The 24161-nt window shown below is 42.5% G+C and overlaps 1 protein-coding gene across 2 annotated transcripts in view; it reads left to right on the top strand.

The window, feature by feature from the left end:
- The window catches only part of AQP4 (aquaporin 4), a 48204-nt gene extending 34326 nt beyond the window's left edge, over positions 1-13878 (top strand). Inside the window, exons 4-5 of one of the 2 annotated variants that reach the window (XM_068237300.1) lie at positions 113-193; positions 10282-13878. In XM_068237300.1, coding sequence (XP_068093401.1) covers positions 113-193; positions 10282-10545 — 345 coding nt within the window. In that variant the 3' untranslated portion in view covers positions 10546-13878. The remainder of the gene's footprint in view (positions 1-112; positions 194-10281) is intronic. The other variant, XM_068237299.1, reaches the window with a different exon arrangement.
- Positions 13879-24161: the final 10283 nt, after the last annotated feature.

Below are 24161 nucleotides of genomic sequence, written 5' to 3'. Positions count from 1 at the left end.
GGTAAGGGGAAATAGCCATGTCATGAGCATTACCATATGAAGCAAAGTTCATAAAGCTGACCTGTTCCACGTAGCAATATGCTTCATTTCATGTAAAATATTTTGTTTTCAGATTCCTTATACAGGATCCAGTATGAATCCAGCAAGATCATTTGGTCCCGCTGTCATAATGAATAAATGGCAAAATCATTGGGTAAGACAAAATACATTACTAGTCCTATTATTAACATTATTGATACTACAGTATATACACTGACAGTTGCAGGAAGAGCATGGGACAATGATCAATTGTGTGGGGGCATGTCACAGATTTCTCTCATGTGTGCTACTATTTTAATCCCCTCAAAGATTGTGAGCTCTACCAGAGACAGGTACTTAAAGGACCTCTGTTGCAAAAATATTAAAATGTAAAATACATGTAAGCATATACAAATAAGAAGTACATTTCTTCTAGAGTAAAATGAGCCATAAATTACTTTTCTCCCATGTTGCTGTCACTTACAGTAAGTAGAGACATTACCGACAGATTTTGGACTACCCCATCTTCTCATGGGGGGTTTCTCAGGGTTTTCTTTATTTTTTTTAAAAGCACTTAGTGAATGGCAGTTGCTCCGTCCAACTGCCAAAAACGTGTAAGGTGGACAGGGAGGCTGGCCAGCATCTTTGTATAAATGTTTTGCAGGGAGTGTCTTTATAAAGAATAAAGGCCATGCTGAGAATCCAACATGAAGAGATGGACTAGCCCAAAACCTGTCGGTAATGTCAGATTTCTACTACCTACCCGAAGTGACAGCAACATAGGAGAAAAGTAATGTATGACTCATTTTAATCTGGAAGAAATGTACTTCTTATTTGTATGTGTTTTAAATTTTAAGATTTTCGCGACAGTTCCTCTTTAACTACCTAACGACCGCGTCACGCCAATGGGCGTGACCGCGGCGGCAGCCCCAGGACCATCTAACGCCAATTGGCGTCAAGTCCTGGGGCCGGCTACTGCAGGAGATCACGTGCAGGCTGCGCGTGCATCTCCTGCTTGGGAGGTGGAGCTCCGCCCTGCCTTCAGTCTCCTAACAGCGATTGCAGCTCGGGAGACTGTAAGATGGCAAAATAGCAATCTGCGATCTACAGCAGCACTGTACTGGGGACAGCCGTGTGACATGGCTGTCCCCCTGGAGCACAAGAGAGCGATCGGCAGTTATAGGCTGAAGCCTATCACAGCCAATCGCTGTGATAGGCTGGCCGGGGGAGGGAGGGAGGGTGGGAAAAATAAAAGAAAAATACATACATTTATAAAAAAAAAGAACATAAATATCTGTAAAAAAAATTAACTAACATCTGGGGAGCCATCAGACCCCACCAACAGAAAGCTCTGTTGGTGGAGAGAAAAGGGGGGGGGGGTCACTTATGTGGTATGTTGTGTGGCCCTGCAGCTTGTCCTTAAAGCTGCAGTGGCCCATTTCAGTAAAAATCGCCTGGTCTTTAGGGAGGCTTAGCACTGTGGTCCTCGAGTAGTTAACCTATTTTATGTGAGAATCTGCTCAGCTGCCTGTGTAAACAGGCAGCTTTTTGACCACTGTTCAGGTCTGCATTCTGCAGGTCTCTTTAAGAGAGACTTTTTGTCTGTATTGCAGTTTGCTGCTGAGGAATTTGCATACATTCGTTATGCAAATCCCCTACCTGCCTCCTGTGATGACTGGCAGTATAAAGGTTGGGATTACCCACAGTCCTTTGCTGGTCATTCCTTCAGGGTTTGTAGTACACACTCCTAGAGAGTGTCAGCCATGCTACTTCTTGTTGAAGTTATCTTAGAGTAATTCCTGGAAACTGTGCTAGGCAGATTTCCCTAGTGCAGTTAGGATTGTTTATCTGTTTGTTTGTTCTGTTGCTGTTGTCCTGTCCCAGCGGTGGTCGACAGGAAATGGTTCTGATCTCTGTTCTTGGAGTATAGCTGGTGCAGCGGTTGCTACCAGCTATCTCTTCTGTTCTGTCTCCTCGGATCGCGCTAGCCACTTTTCGCTAGCGCTGGGGATCCTTCTGTTCTGTCTCCTGGAATCGCGCTAGCCACTTTTCGCTAGCGCTGGGGATCCTTCTGTTCTGTCTCCTGGGATCGCGCAAGCCATTTTTCGCTAGCGCTGGGGATCCTTCTGTTCTGTCTCCTGGGATCGCGCTAGCCACTTTTCGCTAGTGCTGTGGATCCTTCTGTTCTGCTACTCTGTACCTGGATCGCACTCGCTTCTCGCTAGTGCTGTGGATCCTATCTCTCGGTTGTCCCTGTTTTCATGTGTCTTGTCTGCTACGGACGCTTGCTGGAGGCTTGGTGAGGTAACCGTTAAGCAAGCGTTCGCGTCCTCTGTTTCATGTTTGTCTGTCGATGGTTAGTTAGGCGTGCTTGTCTCTATTGTGCTTATCACGTGGAGACCGCGCATAACTGTGTGCACTGTTGCGAATGAGTGCGGTGTTCGCGGTTAGCTAGCGTTTGTTATTTTTCGTATCTCCTCATTGTATGATTTGCTGTGCCTTTGCTACTCTCGTGCTCCGCCTTGCTGTAGCCTTGTGTCACGCTTGGCGATCGCACCTCTCACGATCGCGTTCCTGCTTCGTATCTGCTGTGGTGTGTGCACAGTCGCGGGTTGGCGACTAGTTTTATGCACACACACACAATCTGTCTCTGTGCTCACTCTCAATCGCTTCTCTCAATCGCTTCTTGTGATTACAGTTCTTACCTTCGTACAATTCCTGTCTGGCGTGTGTGGTAGAGCAGAGGAGCTGTTCCTCTGCACTCCACAGCTCCACCTGCCGTCAGGAATTTCCCTCTGCAGGTGCATTGCACCTACTGCTGGGTTCCTGCAAATTTATACATTTGTGGAGGAAATCCGCCGTGTCAGCGCACGTCTGGTGCGCTGACCACGGAGACGATTCCGCAATCGTTACATTTTAGTTCCTGGACGTAGAAACTACATCCAGGAACCATGCGCGCTACCGCACGCTTCCACGGCCCATTGCGCGCGTGCATGCGCGCTCCTGGCCCGCGGTTTGTTAGCCAGGCAATCAGTGAACCGGGCTATGGTGCCCGATCACTGATTCCTCTCCCCTGCTGAAAAAGCGACAGCTTCTCTCGAAAGCTGCGCTTTTTCTGGCTGTTGCCTCCCCCATGCGTCTCTCTAAGCGTATGTTACGCTTAGAGTGACGTCATGTAAACAAACTCATAGCCGCCATCTTGTGGCCAAAAAGTAAAACTACAACTAAAAGTAAAAAAAATAAAATTCAAACACACATTTACATTATAAATCTCTTGTTTACATCCCACCCTCCCAAAACTACCCAAATAAAATGTGTAATATAAAAAAACAAAAAGCATTACAATAAAAAAAAACATGTAAATATTTACCTAAGGGTCTAAACTTTTTAAATATCAATGTAAAGATGAAATATTTCTATATTTTTTTTTTATTTTAAACTTGTAAATAGTGATAGATGCAAAACGGAAAAAATGCACCTTTATTTCTAAATAAAATATTGTCGCCATACATTGTGATAGGGACATAATTTTCACGGTGTAATAGCCGGGACATATGGGCAAATACAATACGTGAGTTTTAATTATGGAGGCATGTACTATTTTAAAACTGTAATGGCTGAAAACTGAGAAATAATGAATTTTTTCCGTTTTTTTCTTATTCTTCCTGTTAAAATGCATTTACAGTAAAGTGGCTCTTAGCAAAATGTACCCCCCAAAGAAAGCCTAATTGGTGGCGGAAAAAACAAGATATAGATCAGTTCATTGTGATAAGTAGTGATAAAGTTATAGGCTAATCAATGGGAGGTGAACATTGCTCAAGTGAAAACGACGGAACGCGAATGGGTTAACCTATTTTGGTTCCTGGACGTAGTTTCTACATCCAGGAACCATGCGCGCTACCGCACGCTCCCACGGCCGATCGCGCACGTGCACGCGCACTCCCGGCCGCGGATTCGGTAGCCAGGGAATCAATGTATCGGGCTACGGAGCCCGATCATTGATTCCTCACCCCCGCTGAAAAAGCGACAGCTTCTCTCAGAAGCTGCGCCTTTTCTGGCCGTTCCCTTCCCGATGCGCCACTCTAAGCGTGTGTTACGCTTAGAGTGACGTCATGTAAACAAACTCATGACCGCCATCTTGTGGCCAAAAAGTAATACTACACCTGTAAAAAAAATATTTTAAAATTAACACACATTTACATTATAAATCTATTGTTTACCTCCCACCCTCCCAAAACTACCCAAATAAAATGTTTACAATAAAAAAAAAAAACCATTACAATAAAAAAAAAACATGTAAATATTTACCTAAGGGTCTAAACTTTTTAAATATCAATGTAAAGATGAAATATTTCTATATTTTTTTTATTTTAAACTTGTAAATAGCGATAGATGCAAAACGGAAAAAATGCACCTTTATTTCCAAATAAAATATTGTCGCCATACATTGTGATAGGGACATAATTTTAACAGTGTTATAACCGGGACATATGGGCAAATACAATACGTGAGTTTTAATTATGGAGGCATGTATTATTTTAAAACTATAATGGCTGAAAACTTAGAAATAATGAATTTTTTCCGTTTTTTCTTATTCTTCCTGTTAAAATGCTTTTACAGTAAAGTGGCTCTTAGCAAAATGTACCCCCCAAAGAAAGCCTAATTGGTGGCGGAAAAAACAAGATATAGATCAGTGCATTGTGATAAGTAGTGATAAAGTTATAGGCTAATGAATGGGAGGTGAACATTTCTCACGTGAAAACGACGGAACCTGAATGGGTTAAGTAAGATTAAGCATCCACACCAGTAATTTTTCCCCCTGAAAGGACTAATCAGTTGGGAAACAAAAGGCTGATCAAGCCAGTCTGTTGCAGCCTACAGGCTAAAAAAATGGGATTTTAAGCTGAAAAGAGACAGTATTATTTGAGTGTGTTAGGCCTGGGACCCACTAGCAGCTGTTTTCTAAGCACTTGTGATTTATAAAGCTCTTGCCAATGTAATGCTATAGGGGATTTTTAAAAATCGCATCCCTCAAGTGGGATCACACACACACACAGCATTACATTAGCAAGAGCTTTTTAAAGCACTTAGAAAAGGCTTAGAAAAGCACCGCTAGTGGGTTCCAGGCCTCAAGAGCCAGTTCACACTGCATGGATCAAAAACTGATTCGAGCCATCAAACTGATGAGTTTTTATTTAGCATCAGTTTTTTGTCCTTTCCATTAGCAATCAGTCAATGCAACACAGACTCCCTATATTTGCGGTCCTTTCAGGAGAATGGGCTGAATGGATCCGTTGATGTAAACAGATCCTATTGCTTAACATAGGATCCATTTGCATCCATTGGGATCCATTTTGTTTTGTTTTGGAACATTTTTTAGTACAGTGTGAACCGACCTTTAGGGCTCTTTCACATTAGACAACGCGTGCAGGAGCCTTTCTCCTGCACGCGTTGTCTGCCTGCGGCGTGTCATCGGGTATCTGCGGTGCGACGCAATCAGCGGCGGTAGCTGGTAATTAAACCCAACGGAAAACGCCGGCTCGCGGGTGCGTTGGACGAAAAACTGCGCCCGGGTGCGTCGGAACCGCAACGCATCGAAACGCAGCGTCGGGTGTGAAAGGTAAAATGAAAGTCTATGGACTTTCATCTTACCTTGGTTAACGCAAACGTTAGCCGTTTGCGTTAACACACAAAATCTGCCCTAATGTGAAAGAGCCCTTAGACTTGCAACTGTACAGATAGTATTTCTTTAAGTTTAGTTAGCAGTCCGTCTAGTGGCAAGGTTTTTGTTTTTTCCTGTATAGTTTGTACAGCACAAATGAAGCTCGTTGTTGGAAAACCACAAATACTGTCTCTCCAGACTTGTTTCTCAGAAGCAAAAGCACCCGCTACATATCCCCTGTGTTACAAGATATTTGCTGAAGATTAAGTGATATTATAATGCCGATCATTTATCCTAATACTGTATTAGTCTTCACTCATCAAAAAATAAATTGCTCTCCCTACATTGAAGCTGCTAATTACTGCCTCCAACTGCTTCCAGATGACCAATGTCTGCCTCTCTATCTTCATCAAAGACAGAGAATCCACCATCTCTCCCTCAGATGTATCACTGAATTGCTGTATTGGGATGGGGGGCGGGACTTCTGATACTGCCCATTTCTCCCTATAGAACCGGGACCTGAGGGCCAGCAGCACCTCAAGACATTATTTTAAACAATCAATGACAGTTACAGGGTCCAATCAACGAGTACTGTGGGTCCAATCAATGAGAATTGTAGGGTCCGAGCAATCACTGTCTGAATAATAAGTTGCATGGTCTGATCAATTACAGTTGCAGGGTCAGATCAATTATAGATTCTGGGTCAGATCAGTGCCTAATCAATTACAGTTGCAGGGTCAGATCAATTACAGATTCTGGGTCAGATCAGGGTCTGATCAATTACAGTTTCAGGGTTACACTAGTTTATACTCAGCCATGCAGTGCAGGTAGCTTCTACTTGGCAGCAGAATTATCCACGTTGAAACACTTCAATCCTTACACGATTGCACATTCAGCATTATGCTTGGTCAATGTTTCAGCAGTCTTTTCTATGGCTGTTAGGAGCCCTCTGTTATGAGGTGCTGCCACTATGTGTTCAAAAGAGGAAGTGCAAGATTTATTTTTTCTGTTTGTGCCTGAGGGGCAAAAATAATGCAATGTGAGATCTAGGGCCACAATTGGGGGGGCCGGACTTTGGTCATTGCCTTCTATAGATGATATCACAAGCCATGCCCACTTTTGATTTTCGGTTGTCTGTCAACCTATGCAGCAGGTGATGTGGAGGATTCTCTCTCTGCTGGGGAAAGGTAGTCAGCAGTTTGATGGGACAGCTGAAGGCACTGGTCAGCAGTTCCCAGATGGGGCTTGCGCTTTAGTTCTTCTATTGCAGCTCTTTTGGCTTTTCTTAATCATATTTTAAAGTACACCCATAAGAGCCTCATGGAGGAAAAGCATATACAGCAAACACAGTCAATGTTTAAAGGATACCTTAGCGCAAGGTGAAATTAAAAATGGGGGGAGCAGGCATGTTTAGGGGTCTCTACTCATGCCCACCGCTCTCCCCGTTCTCCTCCGTTCCCCTCCTGTACAGCCTAACGACCCCCCGAACTTACTTCCTAGTCTGTGTGGTTGCAGCTGACTGCGCAGGTGCTGACGGGCAATGAGTGTCCATGTTACCGTGCCCACAGCACTCTGCACAGGCGCACCACATAGTTGTGGTATCACAACTACATAGTACACCTGCGGAGAGCACTCTTAGCCATGAGCGCAGGAACAAGTACACTCGTTGCCAGGCAGCGCCTGCACAGTGAGCTGCGACCACCCCGACCAGGAAGTAAGTTTGGGGGGTTGTTAGGCACTACTGGAAGGGGACAGAGGATAACGGGGCATGCGGAGAGCCCACTAAACATTACCGCACCCCCCGTTTTTAATTTCACATTGTGTTAAGGTAACCTTTAAATCTGAGCTGGCTGTTCTGAGAGCGAGAGTTTACATTTGACTGGTCAAGCTCAACATCCTAACTTGATAATTAAAGTGTTCCCTTTGGTGCTTTACTTAGATAATTCCCTAAAAAAATACATACAGTTTACATTGCAGTTTATATTACAGCAACATAAAGGCAAAGAACGTGTGCCTTGCTCATTTCTCCCAGCTGATATTTTCACAATAAAATACTTTTTAAAGGGAATCTGAAGTGGATATAAACTTATGATATCATTAATTGTATGTGTAGTAAGGCTAAGAAATATTTGTTTTTTTGTTTAAATTTCTTTTATTATCTTTTTGTTTCTGTAGATATTTGCCTCCGAGCAAATATTGCCTTGGTAAAGGGGTCCTACGCAGCTCTGAAACAATGGCCATATTGTTTACATGGAACCAATAAAGATTAATTTTGGATGTGCCAGCTTTCTTCCTTGTTGAATACTCAAAATAATTATTGTAGTACCTTTTCACCTACCTTCTGGTATTTTTCCAACTGAAGAGTGCTGAAAAGTTATTTTAACCAGCCTGGCGGTATGGACGAGCTCAGCTCGTCCATTACCGCCGGAGGCTGCCGCTCTGCTGCACCGATTTTCATCAAATAAAAAGGTGCACACGCAGCCAGCACTTTGCCAGCCGCGTGTGCTACCTGATCGCCGAAAGAGGGTCCCCCCAGCTGCCCGAGCCCAGCGCAGCCGGACCAAACAGTTCCGGCCAGCGCTAAGGGCTGGATCGGAGGCGGCTGACGTCAGGACGTCGGCTGACCTCCATGACGTCACTCCGCTCGTCGCCATGGCGACAAGGTAAGCAAAACAAGAAGGGCCGCTCATCGCGGCCTTTCTTCTTTATTCTGATCGCCGGAGGTGATCAGAAGTATGCATCAGGAGCGCCCTCTAGTGGGCTTTCATGCAGCCAACTTTCAGTTGGCTGCATGCAATAGTTTTTTTTTTTATTTAAAAAAAAACGTCCGGTCGCCAGCCTGGTGATCTTAATAGAACGCCAGGCTGGTTAAACAGAAGATCAAAAATGATCTCCTATGAGAAAACTTAGGAGATATAGAGAATTGAATAAGGGCCCTTATGTACAGTGGGATGCGAAAGTTTGGGAAACGTTGTTAATTGTCATCATTTTCCTGTATAAATCATTGGTTGTTACGATAAAAAATGTCAGTTAAATATATCATATAGGAGACACACACAGTAATATTTGAGAAGTGAAATTAAGTTTATTGGATTTACAGGAAGTGTGCACTAATTGTTAAAACAAAATTAGGCAGGTGCATAAATTGCAAAGGTGCAAAAAAAATTGAAATCAATATTTAGTAGATCCACCTTTTGCAGAAATTACATACTCTAAATGCTTCCTGTAGGTTCCAATGAGAGTCTGGATTCTGGTTGAAGGTATTTTGGACCATTCCTCTTTACAAAATATCTCATGGACAGCTCTCTTTAACTCACACCACACATTTTCAATTATATTCAGGTCTGGGGACTGAGATGGACATTCCAGAACACTGTACTTGTTCCTCTGCATAAATGCCTTAGTGGATTTTGAGAAGTGTTTAGGGTCGTTGTCTTGTTGAAAGATCGAGTCCCGGTGCAGCTTCACCTTTGTCACTGATTCCTGGACATTGTTCTCCAGAATCTGCTGATACTGAGTGGAATCCATGCGCCCCTCAACTTTGACAAGATTCCTAGACCCTGCACTGGTCACACTGCCACACAGCATGATGGAACTACCACCATATTTTACTGTAGGTAGCAGGTGTTTTTCTTGAAATGCTGTGTTGTTTTTCCTCCATGCATAACGCCCCATGGTATGCCCAAATAACTAAATTTTAGTTTCAGCAGTCTACATCACCTTATTCCAAAATGAAACTGGCTTGTCCAAATGTGCTTCAAGCTGCTCTGTTTGTGCTGTGGGTGGAGAAAAGGCTTCCTCTGCATACAGCATCTCCTTGTGTAAAGTTTGCTGAATGGTTGACTCCATCTGCAGCAAGATGATGTTGTAGGTCTTTGGTGCAGGTCTGTGGGTTGACGCTGACTGTTCTCACAATTAATGGCTTCTGTTTATCCAAGATTTTTCTTGGTCTGCCACTTAGAGCCTTAACTTGAACTGAGCCTGTGGTCTTCCATTTCCTCAATATGTTCCTAACTGTGGAAACAGACAGATGAAATCTCTGAGACAGCTTTCAGTATCCTTCTGTATCCTTCCCCTAAACCATGACGGTGAACAATATTTGTCTTCAGGTCAGTTGAGAGTTGTTTTGAGACCTCCATGTTGCTTCTCTTCAAAGAAATTTAAAAGAGGAGGGAAACTTACAATTGACCTCCTTAAATACTCTTTCTCATAATTGGATTCACCTGTGTATGTGGGTCAGGGATCACTGAGCTTACCAAGCCAATTTGAGTTCCAATAATTAGTTCTAAAGGTTTTGGAATAAATAAAGTGCCCAAATTTATGCACCTGCCTAATTTTATTTGAACTATTATTGCGCACTTTTTGTATATGCAATAAATTTCATTTCACTTCTCAAATATCACTGTGTGTGTCTCCTATATGATATATTTAACTGACATTTTTAATCGTAACAACCAACAATTTGTACAAGAAAATCATGACGATTAACAACGTTGCCCAAACTTTCGCATGTATAATGTATGGTGGTCTTTGGATTAGGATTCCCATATTCCGTGGTGCATTCATCTGCTCCAATAACATCTACTGATTATATATTTCAGGTCTACTGGGTTGGCCCTGTTATTGGTGGAGTTTTAGCAGGATGTCTCTATGAATATGTCTTATGTCCAGACGCTGAAGTAAAGAATCGCTTAAAAGACGTCTTAACTAAGGCATCACAACCTTCAAAAGGCAAATACAGTGAAGTAGAGGAGAGTAAAAGCCAGGTAGAATCTGATGATCTGCTGCTGAAACCAGGTATCACACATGTCTTGGATGAGAAGAGGGGAAAGGATCCTTCTGGGGAAGTATTATCATCTGTATGACTAGCACCGGGTTCTGGAACCACAGAAGAACCGTCTAAAACACCACCAATATTTCCTCCAATCAAAGAGACTGATATAGTATAACAGTAACAAACACAATCAATGGGCAACCATACATGCCTATTACCAAATAAAACTCATTACATCCCACATACCAACCTCTGTAAATATGAACCATATAAAATACTTACAGGTTACATCTCCGGACAGATTCTTCTCGGCAAATTCAAGGTAAATAAGAGTGATCCTTAATTTAACAAGATGTCAATACTGAGCCTAAAATCTGCCCGTTTAACATCTCGATTGACAGTGCACATTAGTTTAAAGCAGCCGCTGGCAAATTCAAACAAATGGCTTTTCCTGCAGCACATAATTGTCCATTGTCAGCACTGATTAAGACATGCCCCCTATTTAATCACCATACAGGAATATTGTCACAAGAGATGAGTAAATACCAAACTAAAATAAAATATATGAAATAGATATTATTTTTTTCTTGAAAAAAGTATACAATTTATTTATTTTTTTAATATAATGAACCCTTTGAAAAATTAGTTTTGAAGGTGAAGAAAGTGCATAAAAAACATGAAATGGCTTCAGGGTGGGACCACTATCGTGCAAAATTTTAAAACCATGTAAACACATAAAAATAAGAAGTGTGTTTCTTCCAGAGTAAAGTGATCCATAAATTACTTTTCTCCTATGCTGCTTTCACTTACAGTAAGTAACTGAAATCTGACAGAATCGACAGGTTTTGGACTAGTCCATCTCCCAATGGGGGATTCTTAGGGTTTTGTTTAGTTTCAAAAGCACGTAATGAATAGCAGTTGCTCTTTCCAACTGCCAAAAAAGTGTGCAGTGAGCAGGGAGGCTGGCCAGCATCATTGTATAAATCCTTTTCAGGTAATTTCTTTATAAAGAATAAAAGCCTTGCTGAGAATCCCCCATGAAGAGTTAGACTAGTTTAAAACCTGTCGGTAATGCAATGATTTCTACTAACTACTGTAAGTCATAGCAACATAGAAGAAAAGTAATGTATGGCTCATTTTACTCTGGAAGAAACGTACTTCTTATTTGTATATGTTTACATGTATTGTAAATTTTTTAAAGAGACTCTGTACAAAAAAAGACATCCCCTCGAGGGTACTCACCTTTGGAGGGGGAAGCCTCTGGATCCTAATGAGGCTTCCCCCTCCCCTGTAACGGCAGGCAGTGCAGCGCTGGCTCCCCCGAAGCTTTCCAGAATCCTCCCCAGACAAGCCTGATAAGCGCTGATTTATTTGCCTTCCCTGGCTCCAGCGGGGGCACTGTTGCGGCTCTCAGCACAGAGAGGCAGAAATAGCAGATCTCCATCGGGTCTGCTCTACTACGCAGGCGCAGAAGACTTGTGCCTTTGCAGTAGAGCGGACCAACAGCGATCGGCTATTTCCACCTATCTCTGAGTGGAGAACCGATACTGCGCCTGTGATGGAGCCGGTATAGTAAATATTTACATCCCCGCTATTCGGAGGGGCACAGCAAGACCGCTGTGGGACACAGGAGGACGGGGGAAAGCCTCGATCGGATCTGGAGGCTTCCCCCACCCGTGGTGAGTACTCCCCAGGGGAACTTTAGTTACAGGTTTTCTTTAAGCGCTTCTGTATACTTTTCTGGCAATGTACCTATCCCTTTTTCTAAAGGGAACCTGAAGCAAGAGGTATATGGAGGCTGCCTGCCATATTTATCTCCTTTTAAACAATACCAGTTGCCTGGCTATCCTACTGATTTCTTTGGCTGCAGTAGTGTGAATCAGACACCTGAAAAAAGCATGCAGCTGCCCTTGACATTTTTTGTCAGAAACATCTGATCTGCATGCTTGTTCAGGATCAGTAGGACAGCCAAGCAATGTGCATTATTTAAAAGGAAATAAATAGTGATGGGACGAACAGTTCGGCTGGCCCTGTGACAAACTGTTCACCAATGTACAGTAACTACGGCTACTTCCGGGTCAGTGAGGTCTTCAAGTAATGCACAGGCACTGGCCAGCCGCGCACATCCTTGATTGTGCACTTGTGGCTAGAAGCGCTCTGCGCATGCGCACAACTACATATAACAATGCTGTGTGCATGCACAGAGCGTTACTAGCCGTGGGCGCACGATCAAGGACACATGCCATTGGCCTTGAGCATAATGCACCTGCTTACACATTAGCAACAGCTCATATTACTGTTGAGAATGAAAGCTGAATGCAGTTTTCATTACAGTGAATCTAATGAGAAAATTATGAGATAATGAACTGTATATGTAGCACGGATGATTAATAAAACATTAGTAGTATAGAAAAGAGCCTCCTATTTTTATTTCCAGTTTTATTGCTTAATTTTTAAGATTGCATCAGACCGTCACAGTTGCAGTTTAGAATCCACACTCTGGCTAGTTAAGCTGAAAAAGCAGAAGGAATGACCCGTTGAACTTTTTTGCATTAAAACCTAATCATCATCCTTCTCCTTGATGCAGGACACTGTAGGAAGCATGCCAGCAGACAGGGGAGCCTGTAACACTTACTACAGGTACCAGGGGAGACCTGGGGGGCGTAGCGGTGGAGAGAGCTGCACAGATTTCCAATAGATTTCATGCTGAAATCTACTGGGAATATGTTTGCATTAAACTAGCAGCAATAGATCCCTCTCTGATCAGATTCTATCAGAGAGGGATCTATCTGATGGTCAAATTTACTGACCATCTTCCTCTGGGCACCTTTACTCCAGTTACTTTCTTTAAAGTGCTCATCAATGATACATCCTAAATTGTACAACCTCACCAAATCTATGTAGTAGAAGGGGAAACTGAGGTGAATAAACTTTGAATGGATCATTTAAATAGTCCCTCAAGTTAGGTAGAAGTGGTAAGATTGTACAATGAAGATTGTATCATTTATTGGCATCTTAATATGCATTAGGAAACAGATTAAAATAATAAATTACTCCAGCCCATGTCCCATACAAGCATTGTGTATTACACAAGAACTTTCCTGTGTTTACATCGTTTCATAGCCAAAATGCTTCTGATTCACCACTATAATTCTACAGCTAGGAGGACAGGCAGACATGCATGGCAGGAGAAAACCTGGGGTGACGGATTTTATGTAACACTGGTGAACCGATGCTGAGGTATCTAACATCTACATCTATTCAGAGAATTTGTGTAATGCAATATGTCACTTCTGTCAGATTTCTACTACCTACTGTAAGTGACAGCAACATAGGAGAAAAGTCATTTATGGCTCATTTTACTCTGGAAAAAAATGTACTTCTTATTTGTATATGTTTGCACATATTTTAAATTTTAAATTTTTTTGCTGTAGTGCCCCTTTAACCACCTACATGCATGAAATGTTTTATGAAAAAATAACCTTATGATTACATATTTTCTTTGTAACATTTGAGTATTTAGCACACATTTTGATATGCTGTGAAAATTTCACTGTGTAAAACTGTGTGTATTTTTTTATTGTATTTACATAAATGTATCTGCATATTAAAGATGATTATGTTTATGCTCCTCGGCAAAAAAAAAATAGTTTATGTAGACAATTAAAACAAAAAGAAAATACTTTTTTTTTGGCTCTGTGTGACTTTTGTGTTTGTCAGCTGACTTTTGCACAGAATCTGTGACATACTGTCATGAGCACTATATTTTCAAATAATCCATTCTGGTTTTGCTTGATCACTTGCGATATCCCCAAGGGACATTCTTAAACATCCCTGGATATGCCTGCAGTACAAATCAGGCCCATAGAGTATTACAGCCGAAGACTCCTCACTACAGTCTGGGCAGTAGAATCATTTGAAAGGCGTGCATGAAAAAAGGGCACCAGGAAAAAAGGGCCCGGCTGGATAACGAAATCTCAATAAAGATAAACATTGTTAACAAAATTGGTGAATGATAAATACCATATTAAAACAGACAGGAAATAATAACTATAAGATATTAACGTTAAAAATCGTTATGTAATTCAACAATATAGCTGAACCCAACTCTACGCTTACACAGAACCCTCCCCTGTTGGTGCCTAACCCTAATCCCTCCCCCCCCCAATGGTGCCTAACCCTAACCACTTTCCCCCAGGGGTGTCTAACCCTAACCCCCTGGTGTTGCCTAACACTAACTGACCCCCCCCCCCCCCCGGGTGGTGCCTAACCCTAACCAACCATCCCCTCGTGGTGCCTTACTCTAACCACTCCCCCTGCAGAAACACCCTTACACATATAGCAACGATGATATTCTTGATAACGTAAAATCTGTACATACAAAGAAATAATTTGACAAAAATTATGATGTTGCAAGCTTCTAAAACAATAAGATATTTCAAAAACGTTAAAGTTGTAATGTTGTTAACAACATTTATCGGGCGCCCTTTTTTCTGCTTTGAGCGCCATATTAAAGATAAATGCATTAGAGTCTATAGCGGTGCCACTAGAGACAAAGACAAGACAAATAACATTTATATTGCGCTTTTCTCCTGGCGGACTCAAAGCGCCACAGCTGCAGCTACTGGGACATGCTCTATAGGCAGTAGCAGTGTTAGGGAGACTTGCCTAAGGCCTCCTACTGAATAGGTGCTGGCTTACTGAACAGGCAGAGCCGAGATTCGAACCCTGGTCTCCTGCGTCAGAGGCAGAGCCCTTAACCATTACACCACCCAGCCACTACCTGCTGGTGCCCTTTTTTCCTTTTTTCTTTTAAAGTGAAGTCAGAAATGCCACATTCCTCACAATTCAGGTTTCCTTACAATGTCTAAAATGATACAATTTTGATTGTACAATCTTACCACTTCTTTGTAATATGAGGAACTATTTAAAGTACCAATGCATAAATATTCACTCAGTTTACCCTTCTACAACAGAGATTTGGTAAGATTGTACCATCAAGATTGTATCATTAGTGGACACCTTTATAAGCTAGCCATATACCATACAATCTAGATTGTACAGTTTTACCTCTCCTGTATAGCACAGGATTGCCAACGGACTGTTAGGAAAGCTCTGTTACAATATAGAAGCAGTAAGATTGGATATGATTGGACTGTCAAGATTTCTAGTGTAAGGTTAAGCATATGTGTATTATTGCAGTGCCGTATGAGTTGGCTTACCCAGCACCTATACTAACCTCAAACCAACGGTTAATGTGCTTTAATCTCAGCCCCCCTGGAGGTGCCTAATTTTAACGCCTCCCCAGTGGTATCTAACCTTAACCTCCCCATCTAATACCTAACCTTAACCCGCCTAAAAGTAATTACATTTGCTGATAGTAGAAGCCAATCATGTACGATCTGCTACCGCTATTAAATTCTATGATGCTATTTGCATTAGGTGCCCATATGACCAGCTGGGCGCCCAATTAGTGATCTTTAAAATAGGCGTCTATGAGAAGCCTGCCAGTCGCGGTGCCAAAACGGCTTGATGTGAGGTTAAGTTGCCGGTGTTCATACACACAATACAAGAATACAGAAAAGTCTGGTGGAGCTTAAAGAGAATCTGTACTGTCCAATTTGTACAATAAAAAACATACCAATTGAGTCACTGTCATATCCTGGATCCCTCTTTACCATTTCTGTCGCTCTCAGCTGCAATCCTGGCTTTTAATCGCTAGTTTTAGACAGTGTTTACAAACAAAAAACATGGCCGCTAACCAGGAAGTGATGTATGTGTATATATGTATATATATATATATATATATATATATATATATATATATATATATATATATATATATATATATATATATATATATATATATATATATATATATATATATATATATATATATATATATATATCATGTTACAGTATACTACAAGTTTTTATTACAAAGTGAATTATCTGCACTCCTGTCAGGGATTCACACAGTTTCTCAGCATGACAAGCTAAAACTGAGAGCAGAGACCTGTCAGTGGGAGATAAACAAAGCACACACACAGAGCCTGCGGGGGCATGCAGAGGGCATGCATAACTTCTCCCTATCACAGCAGAGCAGTGCAATCCTCTCTATGTCGACAAAGCCTGACAAAGGAAAGAAGATAAGATATATTACAGAGACAGTGCAACTAGAAAAGGCTGCAGTAATCCAGACCACATTAGAACAGGTATAGGAACGTATAGGATAGAAAAAATAAGGCTAAAAATGTTGTTACAGAGTCTCTTTAAAAACATATTCAAACAAGTTATTGGCTAGATTTTTGTTTTTGTGACCTACACTATTTCAAAATAATTACAGTGTTTTCAAGCATGCTCACCAACCACAATGCAGTATTGTTATCAGAGGAGCACCACACCAGGTTACAATATTAGACAAGGTAAAACATAAATTCATGTTGATCTATGAAGCTATTTTCTTATTTGTTAAACAGTGTATCTGCTTCGGCTCTGGGTAGTATACCTCTTCCAACATATACCGCATTTTCATAGCTGGGGAGAGCCCCACTGGCACTCAATATAAAGCTTTACAAAATCATTACTTTGTGCATTCATATTACACCCTGGGGTAACATTAGATTGCTTTAATACTTGAAAAATAACTCCTAATATCTTCAGAAACAGGGGCAAGAGAAAATGAAGCTTTAGCCGGGGACTACCAGAAACCGTGATTATTTTCCTTGGGTAGTTTGTATGTCAAGAATGGCACTGATTGCAGGTATCTCGTAGATCGTACAGATAAAAGAAAGCCTTTTGTTGCGCAACTCTTGTACTTATTGTGATAAGGTAACTACAAGGTTTTCATTAACACACGAAAAATAGAAAATACACAGGGATTTAAAATAATGTATTCATCCTTTGATTTTTTTAATTCTCATACTCATTTGAAGATGTCTGTAAGTTGTTACAGATTAGAATGCACTTAAAGGACCACTAACGTAAAATATATGGAAACATATACAAATAAGAAGTATGTTTCTTCCAGAGTAACATGAGCCATAAATTACTTTTCTCCTATGTTGCTGTCACTTACAGCAAGTAGTAGAAATCTGACAGAACCAACAGGTTTTAAACAAGTCCATCTCGTCATAGGGGATTCTCAGCAAGGTTTTTATCCTTTATAAAGACATAAAGACATTCCCTGAAAAGGATTTATACAATGACGCTGGCCAGCCTTCATGCTCACTACACACTTTTTATTGGCAGTTGGACAGAGATCCCCCCCCCCCCCCCCCACCACCACCACCAAGAGCTCTCTGTTGGTGGGGTCTGATCGCTCCACAGTTGTTTATTTTTTTATATAAATATTTCTTTTATTTATTTTTTAATAAATGCGTTTTGTTTTTTTATTTAGCTTCTCCTGCTCCCTCCCTCCCCCCGCCAGCCAATCAGGGTGATCGGCTGTTATAGGCTTTGGCCTATGACAGCCGATCACTGCCCAGCCTATGGAGGGGACGGCTGTCCCCAGTACAGCGCTGCTGCCGATCGCATCGCTGAACATGTAAATAGACAGTGTTTACACCGTCTAACAATCGCCCCCCAAGCAAGAGATGCGCGCGCAGCCTCCAGGACTTGACGCCAATTGGCGTTAGGCAGTCCTGGGGCTGCCGCCGCGGCCATGCCCATTGGCGTGGAGAGATCGTAGGGTAGTTAAGGTAGCCAAACTTCAGGCCATGATGGACAGATTCAACCAAGACACAAATCTCTCTCTGATGGAATCTGATTAACAAGAGATCTGTCGGCTGCCTAATCACCGCAGGCTGATTCCCGATCAATGTCATGCTGAAATCTCTTTGGAATCGTCCTAATCCATTGCGTCCACCACTGATCGTCTGGTGTATTAATGTACATGTATGTGTGCATTTATACATGACCTGTCCTGTGGCCATCTGTCTTGCAAATCTACCTCTCTTCCATTAGCCCTATACATGCCGGCATGGTGTGTGTGACGTCGCATGGTAAGGTTTTAAGTTTCTTATTTTTTTTTTAAGTTTTTAACAAGGTGGAAAGGACTTAGAAACTTTTAGTGTCTTTTATTCTGCCAACCAGTAAGATTTTCTGAGCCTGGAACCTCCATGGTGCTTTGCGATTTAATATGAAAACTGGTAGCCCCACCGACAAGTTTGAGTGACATCAATTAAAGCTAGTCAGGTGTGGGGATTCTAACCAGGGCCGTAGCAATAGCCATAGCAGCTTGGAAAACGGAACTCGGAAATCAGATTTCTGCAGAAATATTACTGCAATTCGGTAATTTTAGGCCAATCACAGAACTCGGAAACAATGGACCAATCAGAGAATGCAGAAACAACTCAAAAGTATTTGGCCAATCAGAAAATGCAAAAAATGACAACAACAAAAAAAAACTACCCATAAATCGGAAACCGATCGGAAATCAGAATTCTGTACAAATACTGCATTACCACAACTCGGTAATTTTAGCCCAATTACAGGACTCTGAAGTGTTGGACCAATCAGAGAATGCAGAGTCGACTCGGAAGTATTTGGCCAATAAGAGAATGCAAAAAATGACCAAAAAAAACACTACTCGGAAATCCGGAAATCCGAACTCGAAAATCGTAAACCGATCGGAAATCCGCGAAATCAGTAATCGGCATTGGCAGAAATCGGAACTTCTGCAGAATCGGAAATCGACATTTCTGACCATCCCTAATTTAGCAGCCATAGCAGCTGCTATGGGGCTCTGAAGCTTAGGGGCCCAGGTGGTACTTAATGTTCACCATTAACTTTCTTGTGTTTCTCCACCCTCTGACTTTGTCTCAGAGTCCATGGACTATATGCAGTGTTGATTGCATGTTGATTGTTGATTGCATGAGAATGTAAATCATCTCCCTGTGGATTCAATTAAAAAAATAAAAATAATTTTGGGACCTAGTTTTTTCAACTGGGTGTGTGTGATTTTCACCCAGTTATTAGTACTATAATTTAGGGCTGTTGTTCACCTCATTTTCATATGATATGAATTTGTTGATATTTATGTATACGTTATCCATGATAGCGGTGGCTGGCAATCTGCTAGTATAGCTCAGAATCAGAATCAGAATCAATTTATTTCGCCAAGTACAACGTGAGTTGTACCCGGAATTGATTTTGGCACAAACAGGGTCGGAGATGGTACAGTAACAAAAAAAGAAAAAAAGTACATCTGGCATACAGTAGGTACATTTGATACACAGTAGATACATACAGAGTCTGCGGATACAATAGATACCTACAGTAGGTTCAAGCTTATATAGGCATAGATTATAGAGTAAAGGCACAGGTTGAGAAACTGTAGAAAGATGGACCCAGGAGAAAGGACCGGGAGAAATCCGCTGCCATCTAGGCACTCAAAACGCTTCTGCAGCGATACTTTGAATCATATGCAGCACGGTGGCGTAGTGGTTAGCTCTCTCGCCTTGCAGCGCTGGGTCCCTGGTTCGAATCCCAGCCAGGGCACTATCTGCAAAAGAGTTTGTAGGTTCTCTCCGTGTCTGTGTGGGTTTCCTCCGGGCACCCCGGTTTCCTCCCACATTCCAAAAACATACAGATAAGTTAATTGGCTCCCCCTAAAATTGGCCCTAGACTACAGTACTTACACTATATAGACATATGGCAATGGTAGGGATTAGATTGTGAGCTCCTTTGAGGGACAGTTAGTGACAAGACAATATATATATATATATATATATATATATATATATATATATATATATATATATATATATACTGTACAGCGCTGCGTAATATGTCGGCGCTATATAAATACTAAATAATAATATGCCCCACAGTATATCCTGGGGAGAGAGAGAGACAGAGAGAAGAGGAAAGGGCGAGAGGGAAAGCTAAAGAGACAAAAGGTGAGAGCAGTGAGAGTGAGACCCCTTGGGATTGCAGTGTAAACCTGGCCGGTTGGTGTCCCTGATGACAGGCTTTGTGGCTGTGATGGGTCCATGGCTGCTAGGTCCGGCATCAAACATCGTGTGGAAGGACATTCCGATGCCAGCACGAGATGCCAGAGCAAATTGCTGACCCATGTAGGGACCAAGGTGGCTGGCCCGCAGTGGAGCCGGAGCTGCACAGGTCTATGCAGTTGGGAAGGTTAGTGGAGCTGGGTCAGGGGGCAAGGTACCCCCCCAGCAAGTTTAGCGCTGGAGGAGCGGGTTTATTAGGGGACAAGATGTCGGTGGGCTGGCTACCTCTGCTCACCTGGTCAGCAGAAGGGGAAAGAGGCCCGGAGGCACAATGTTCGCATGTGGTCTGCCCTGCAGACACCGTCGGAGCACCAGCAGGGATCTGGCCTCACCCCTATCTGCAGCCTGCATGAAGGGCTGGGACAGACTTGCGTGTTCCGGAGGTCACTCCCTGCCTTCCCTGGTAGCAGCGGCGGCGGTCTCCCGATGCGGACGTTTGGACCACGTAGGTCGCGGCCCTAGCCGATGCTGGGACAGCTACACGAAGCTGTGCAGCTCCGGAGGTGGCCAGCCGATGGAGTCCTCCCCAGCTGTGCGGCCAGGCTGATAGCTGTGCTTTGTATAGGAGCTCTGTTTCTATGGAGTAACTTATGCTTTCATATTTTTTAATTATTTATATATTATATTTTGCTGTTGACTCGATTTTTGTGTATACATTGAATCTATGGGTCTCTGCCCTTTTTCTCCTGTTCCCCCTTCTTCTCCGTTATTGTATTGGGCATTGGGTCACATGGGGCGTCCCTGAGAGGAGCGGCGCGCTTCCGGTATTGCTTGGATGGAGCGGTGAGTCACTGCTCACGCGCTGGCCTTGTGCTTTGGGCCGGCGCATATGATGACGTAGGTGGAGTGGGACGGTGAGTGGGCGGACATCTTTGGAGCATAAAGACGTGGCTGACGTCTAATGCTCAGTTGTTATGCTGTCTAACCTTTGAAAAGGCCACTAGGAGCGGCGAAACATGTCAGGTGTTACTGACAGCTACTCTACTCCTCTTGGTTCTTTCTAGGAGCCACTCTACACATCATATCATCCACTTCATCCTCATCCAACTTTCGTGATCAGTGGGACTGGTAACTATATGCCTGTGCATTACGCTTTGCTGACCATTACCATCATTTCATCTGCATCAGCCCATCAAGCTCTTTACAAGTTTGACTGTATGTTCCCTGCGATTGAGGGACCTTTTGTGATACATCATTGCATGTGCTGTGTGTTCCATGCCTTTCTGCTTGGCTATATTCATGTTAAGAGTCTGTATTGGATGCAAACACATCTACTAAAGATTGCATCTTTCATCTGAAAAGGTTTGCTGCCATCCTGCCCAAATGAGTTCATCACCCTGTGATTGAGGGCGAACTGGCTGTGTATGGAATAGAGAGCCAAGGGCTTTGCATTGATGGGGTCATTGCAACATTTAAAGTGGATGAACATTGCACTACCAGCGATCTATTATAACATCAACTGAGTGGAACTGTATCTCTTAGGTGTGGGGACTGCAGACCCATCACCATACTCTTAGCTCACCCAGATGGAGTTTTGTGATTTTCTCAATAGATTTTTAGCTCATTTATTGTAATTTTATGGTCGATTTTCTACTATATTTTTTATTTCTAATAAAGCATTTACCATTTTTCATGCACCCAAGAGCCAATTCTCTTTTTCTATATTTTCAATTTCTGATATATGTTGGCATTGTGCATGAAAACTTGTTGATATTTCAATCTCCTTAGACAACCCCTCTTTTTCCCATTTGCCTGCTATTCCTTTATTTTAAGGCCTTTATTTATAGAATGTAAATTTCCCAATTAACTCCATCTGGTAAGGGCAGGTGGCATTGCTTAAGAGTGGCTACATCTGAGGGCCCTGTGAAAGTTTTGCTATGATGCCCCATGATCTCTAGCTGCGTCACTGATTCTAACTCTTCAGCCTTGTAGAAAAACTCTCTAAATCAACTTCTACTTTCATCACCATGCAAAGAGGAACCACAATGACTCATAGGAGAACATTCTAAATTATTCAGGATAACCATTTTTTTCCTTAATTACGCTGTTGTATATTGATATGGAACTCTGCCCTGTTATTGATGTTTAGCCTAGGCTACAATGTCGAGCAGCTCTCTTCCCCAGAGCACTCTGGGAGATCATGTGATATTCCTTCTGACTTCACGGAGATTAAAAAAAAACATTGCACAGCAATTCACACCTTGCCAGCAGTAAAGATGCTGGCATCTCTGATAAATTTAACAATGTAAATCGAGGGTGAGGTAAGATTTTTGAATAGGTAAACATTGATTACATAAGTTATCAGTGAATGTTGTAAAAACAATCGGCTTTACTCATTGGGTTACAGTAAAGTTCCTTTTTAAGCAGGCGATAACTATATCTTTACTCACAGCGCATTCTTGACATGCTGCTCTGCACCTGCTGCTTAGAATAAGCTCTTGCTATCTCTTAATCTACACTGACTTTTACTGGAAATACAATATGCATGCCATGGATGGTGAGCTTTCACAGCCCCCTTTTCAGCAGCCCTCAGTTGCCACAGTATGACACTGTCTCTTCCTTTTATTCTCTCTTCCTAACACTGTTAGATAAAATTTTGTTTTTCCCCTTTTTAACCTACCTACGGTACTAGAGGAGCTTTGTGCCTTATACGAGTATATGCTTAAAGGACTCGAAAGTGTGGAAAGTTTTATCAACAGAGGATGCCATTCGCACCCTCTGTTTCATTCCACCGTGGTGTGATCATTCTTTACAGCCCGAGGTCGGGACCTGTCCCGATCCCTCGGGTTGTCTGCATCTGCCCCAATAAATATGGCCCCAGGTCCTGCCGCACCTGCGAGTGCGGCTGCGCAGCTCTGCGTCCTCCTCCAGCCTCATCATGGCTCCTGGCAGTCTCGCGCGCTTTACATCCATGAGACTGCCAGGAGTCATGACGGGGCTGGAAGAGGACACAGAGCTGCGCAGCCGCACTCACGGTTATGACAACTGCACAGGCGCAGCAGGACCTGGCGGCCATATTTATTGGGGCAGATTTATTGGGGCAGATGCAGACGACCTGAGGGATCGGGTCGGGTCCCGACCACAGACTGTAAAGAATGATGACACCACGGCGGAATGAAACAGAGGGTGCAGATGGCATCCTCTGTGGATAAAACAGCCAGGTATTTAACTTTTTTTTTCCACACTCGCCTCGTAAGTCCTTTAAGTGAACAGTTGTTTAAAGTTTATTCTTCAACTTTTAAACTAAGGGCTGTTCACTGTTCTTTGAGCCTCTTACCCTACTGCTCCTTCCCTTTGGGAATCCTTTTTCGCATTCAGTTAGGACAGCCAGTGGCGGCTCCAGCTTCAAATTTTTGTGGTGGGGAAAAAAAGGTGGCTGGCTGGTGGGGCCTATTTCGGTAATCAAAATCAATGTTTGTATGGTGAGGTTTAGATATTTGTTACCTAACTCAGGTGATAAAACTAACTTGTTCAGCAATGATAAGTACTAAATGTAAACATCACCAACAAAACTCAGAAGTTTTTGGGCAGAGCAGATTGTGCAAATGATGGTGCTATTGTTGAAAAAAGTTACCTACAGATGTACTTGGCTAGTTTGCTGGCATGCTTTAAACCTAGTTTGCTAGCAAACTGCTCCTGTGTGGACAGATAATAGACAAATCATTCCAGCCCCCCAGCCTGTGTCTCACGA

Source organism: Hyperolius riggenbachi, chromosome 5 (assembly GCF_040937935.1).
Source record: "Hyperolius riggenbachi isolate aHypRig1 chromosome 5, aHypRig1.pri, whole genome shotgun sequence".
Lineage (NCBI taxonomy): Eukaryota > Metazoa > Chordata > Amphibia > Anura > Hyperoliidae > Hyperolius > Hyperolius riggenbachi.
This window is presented reverse-complemented; position numbering and strand designations above follow the sequence as displayed.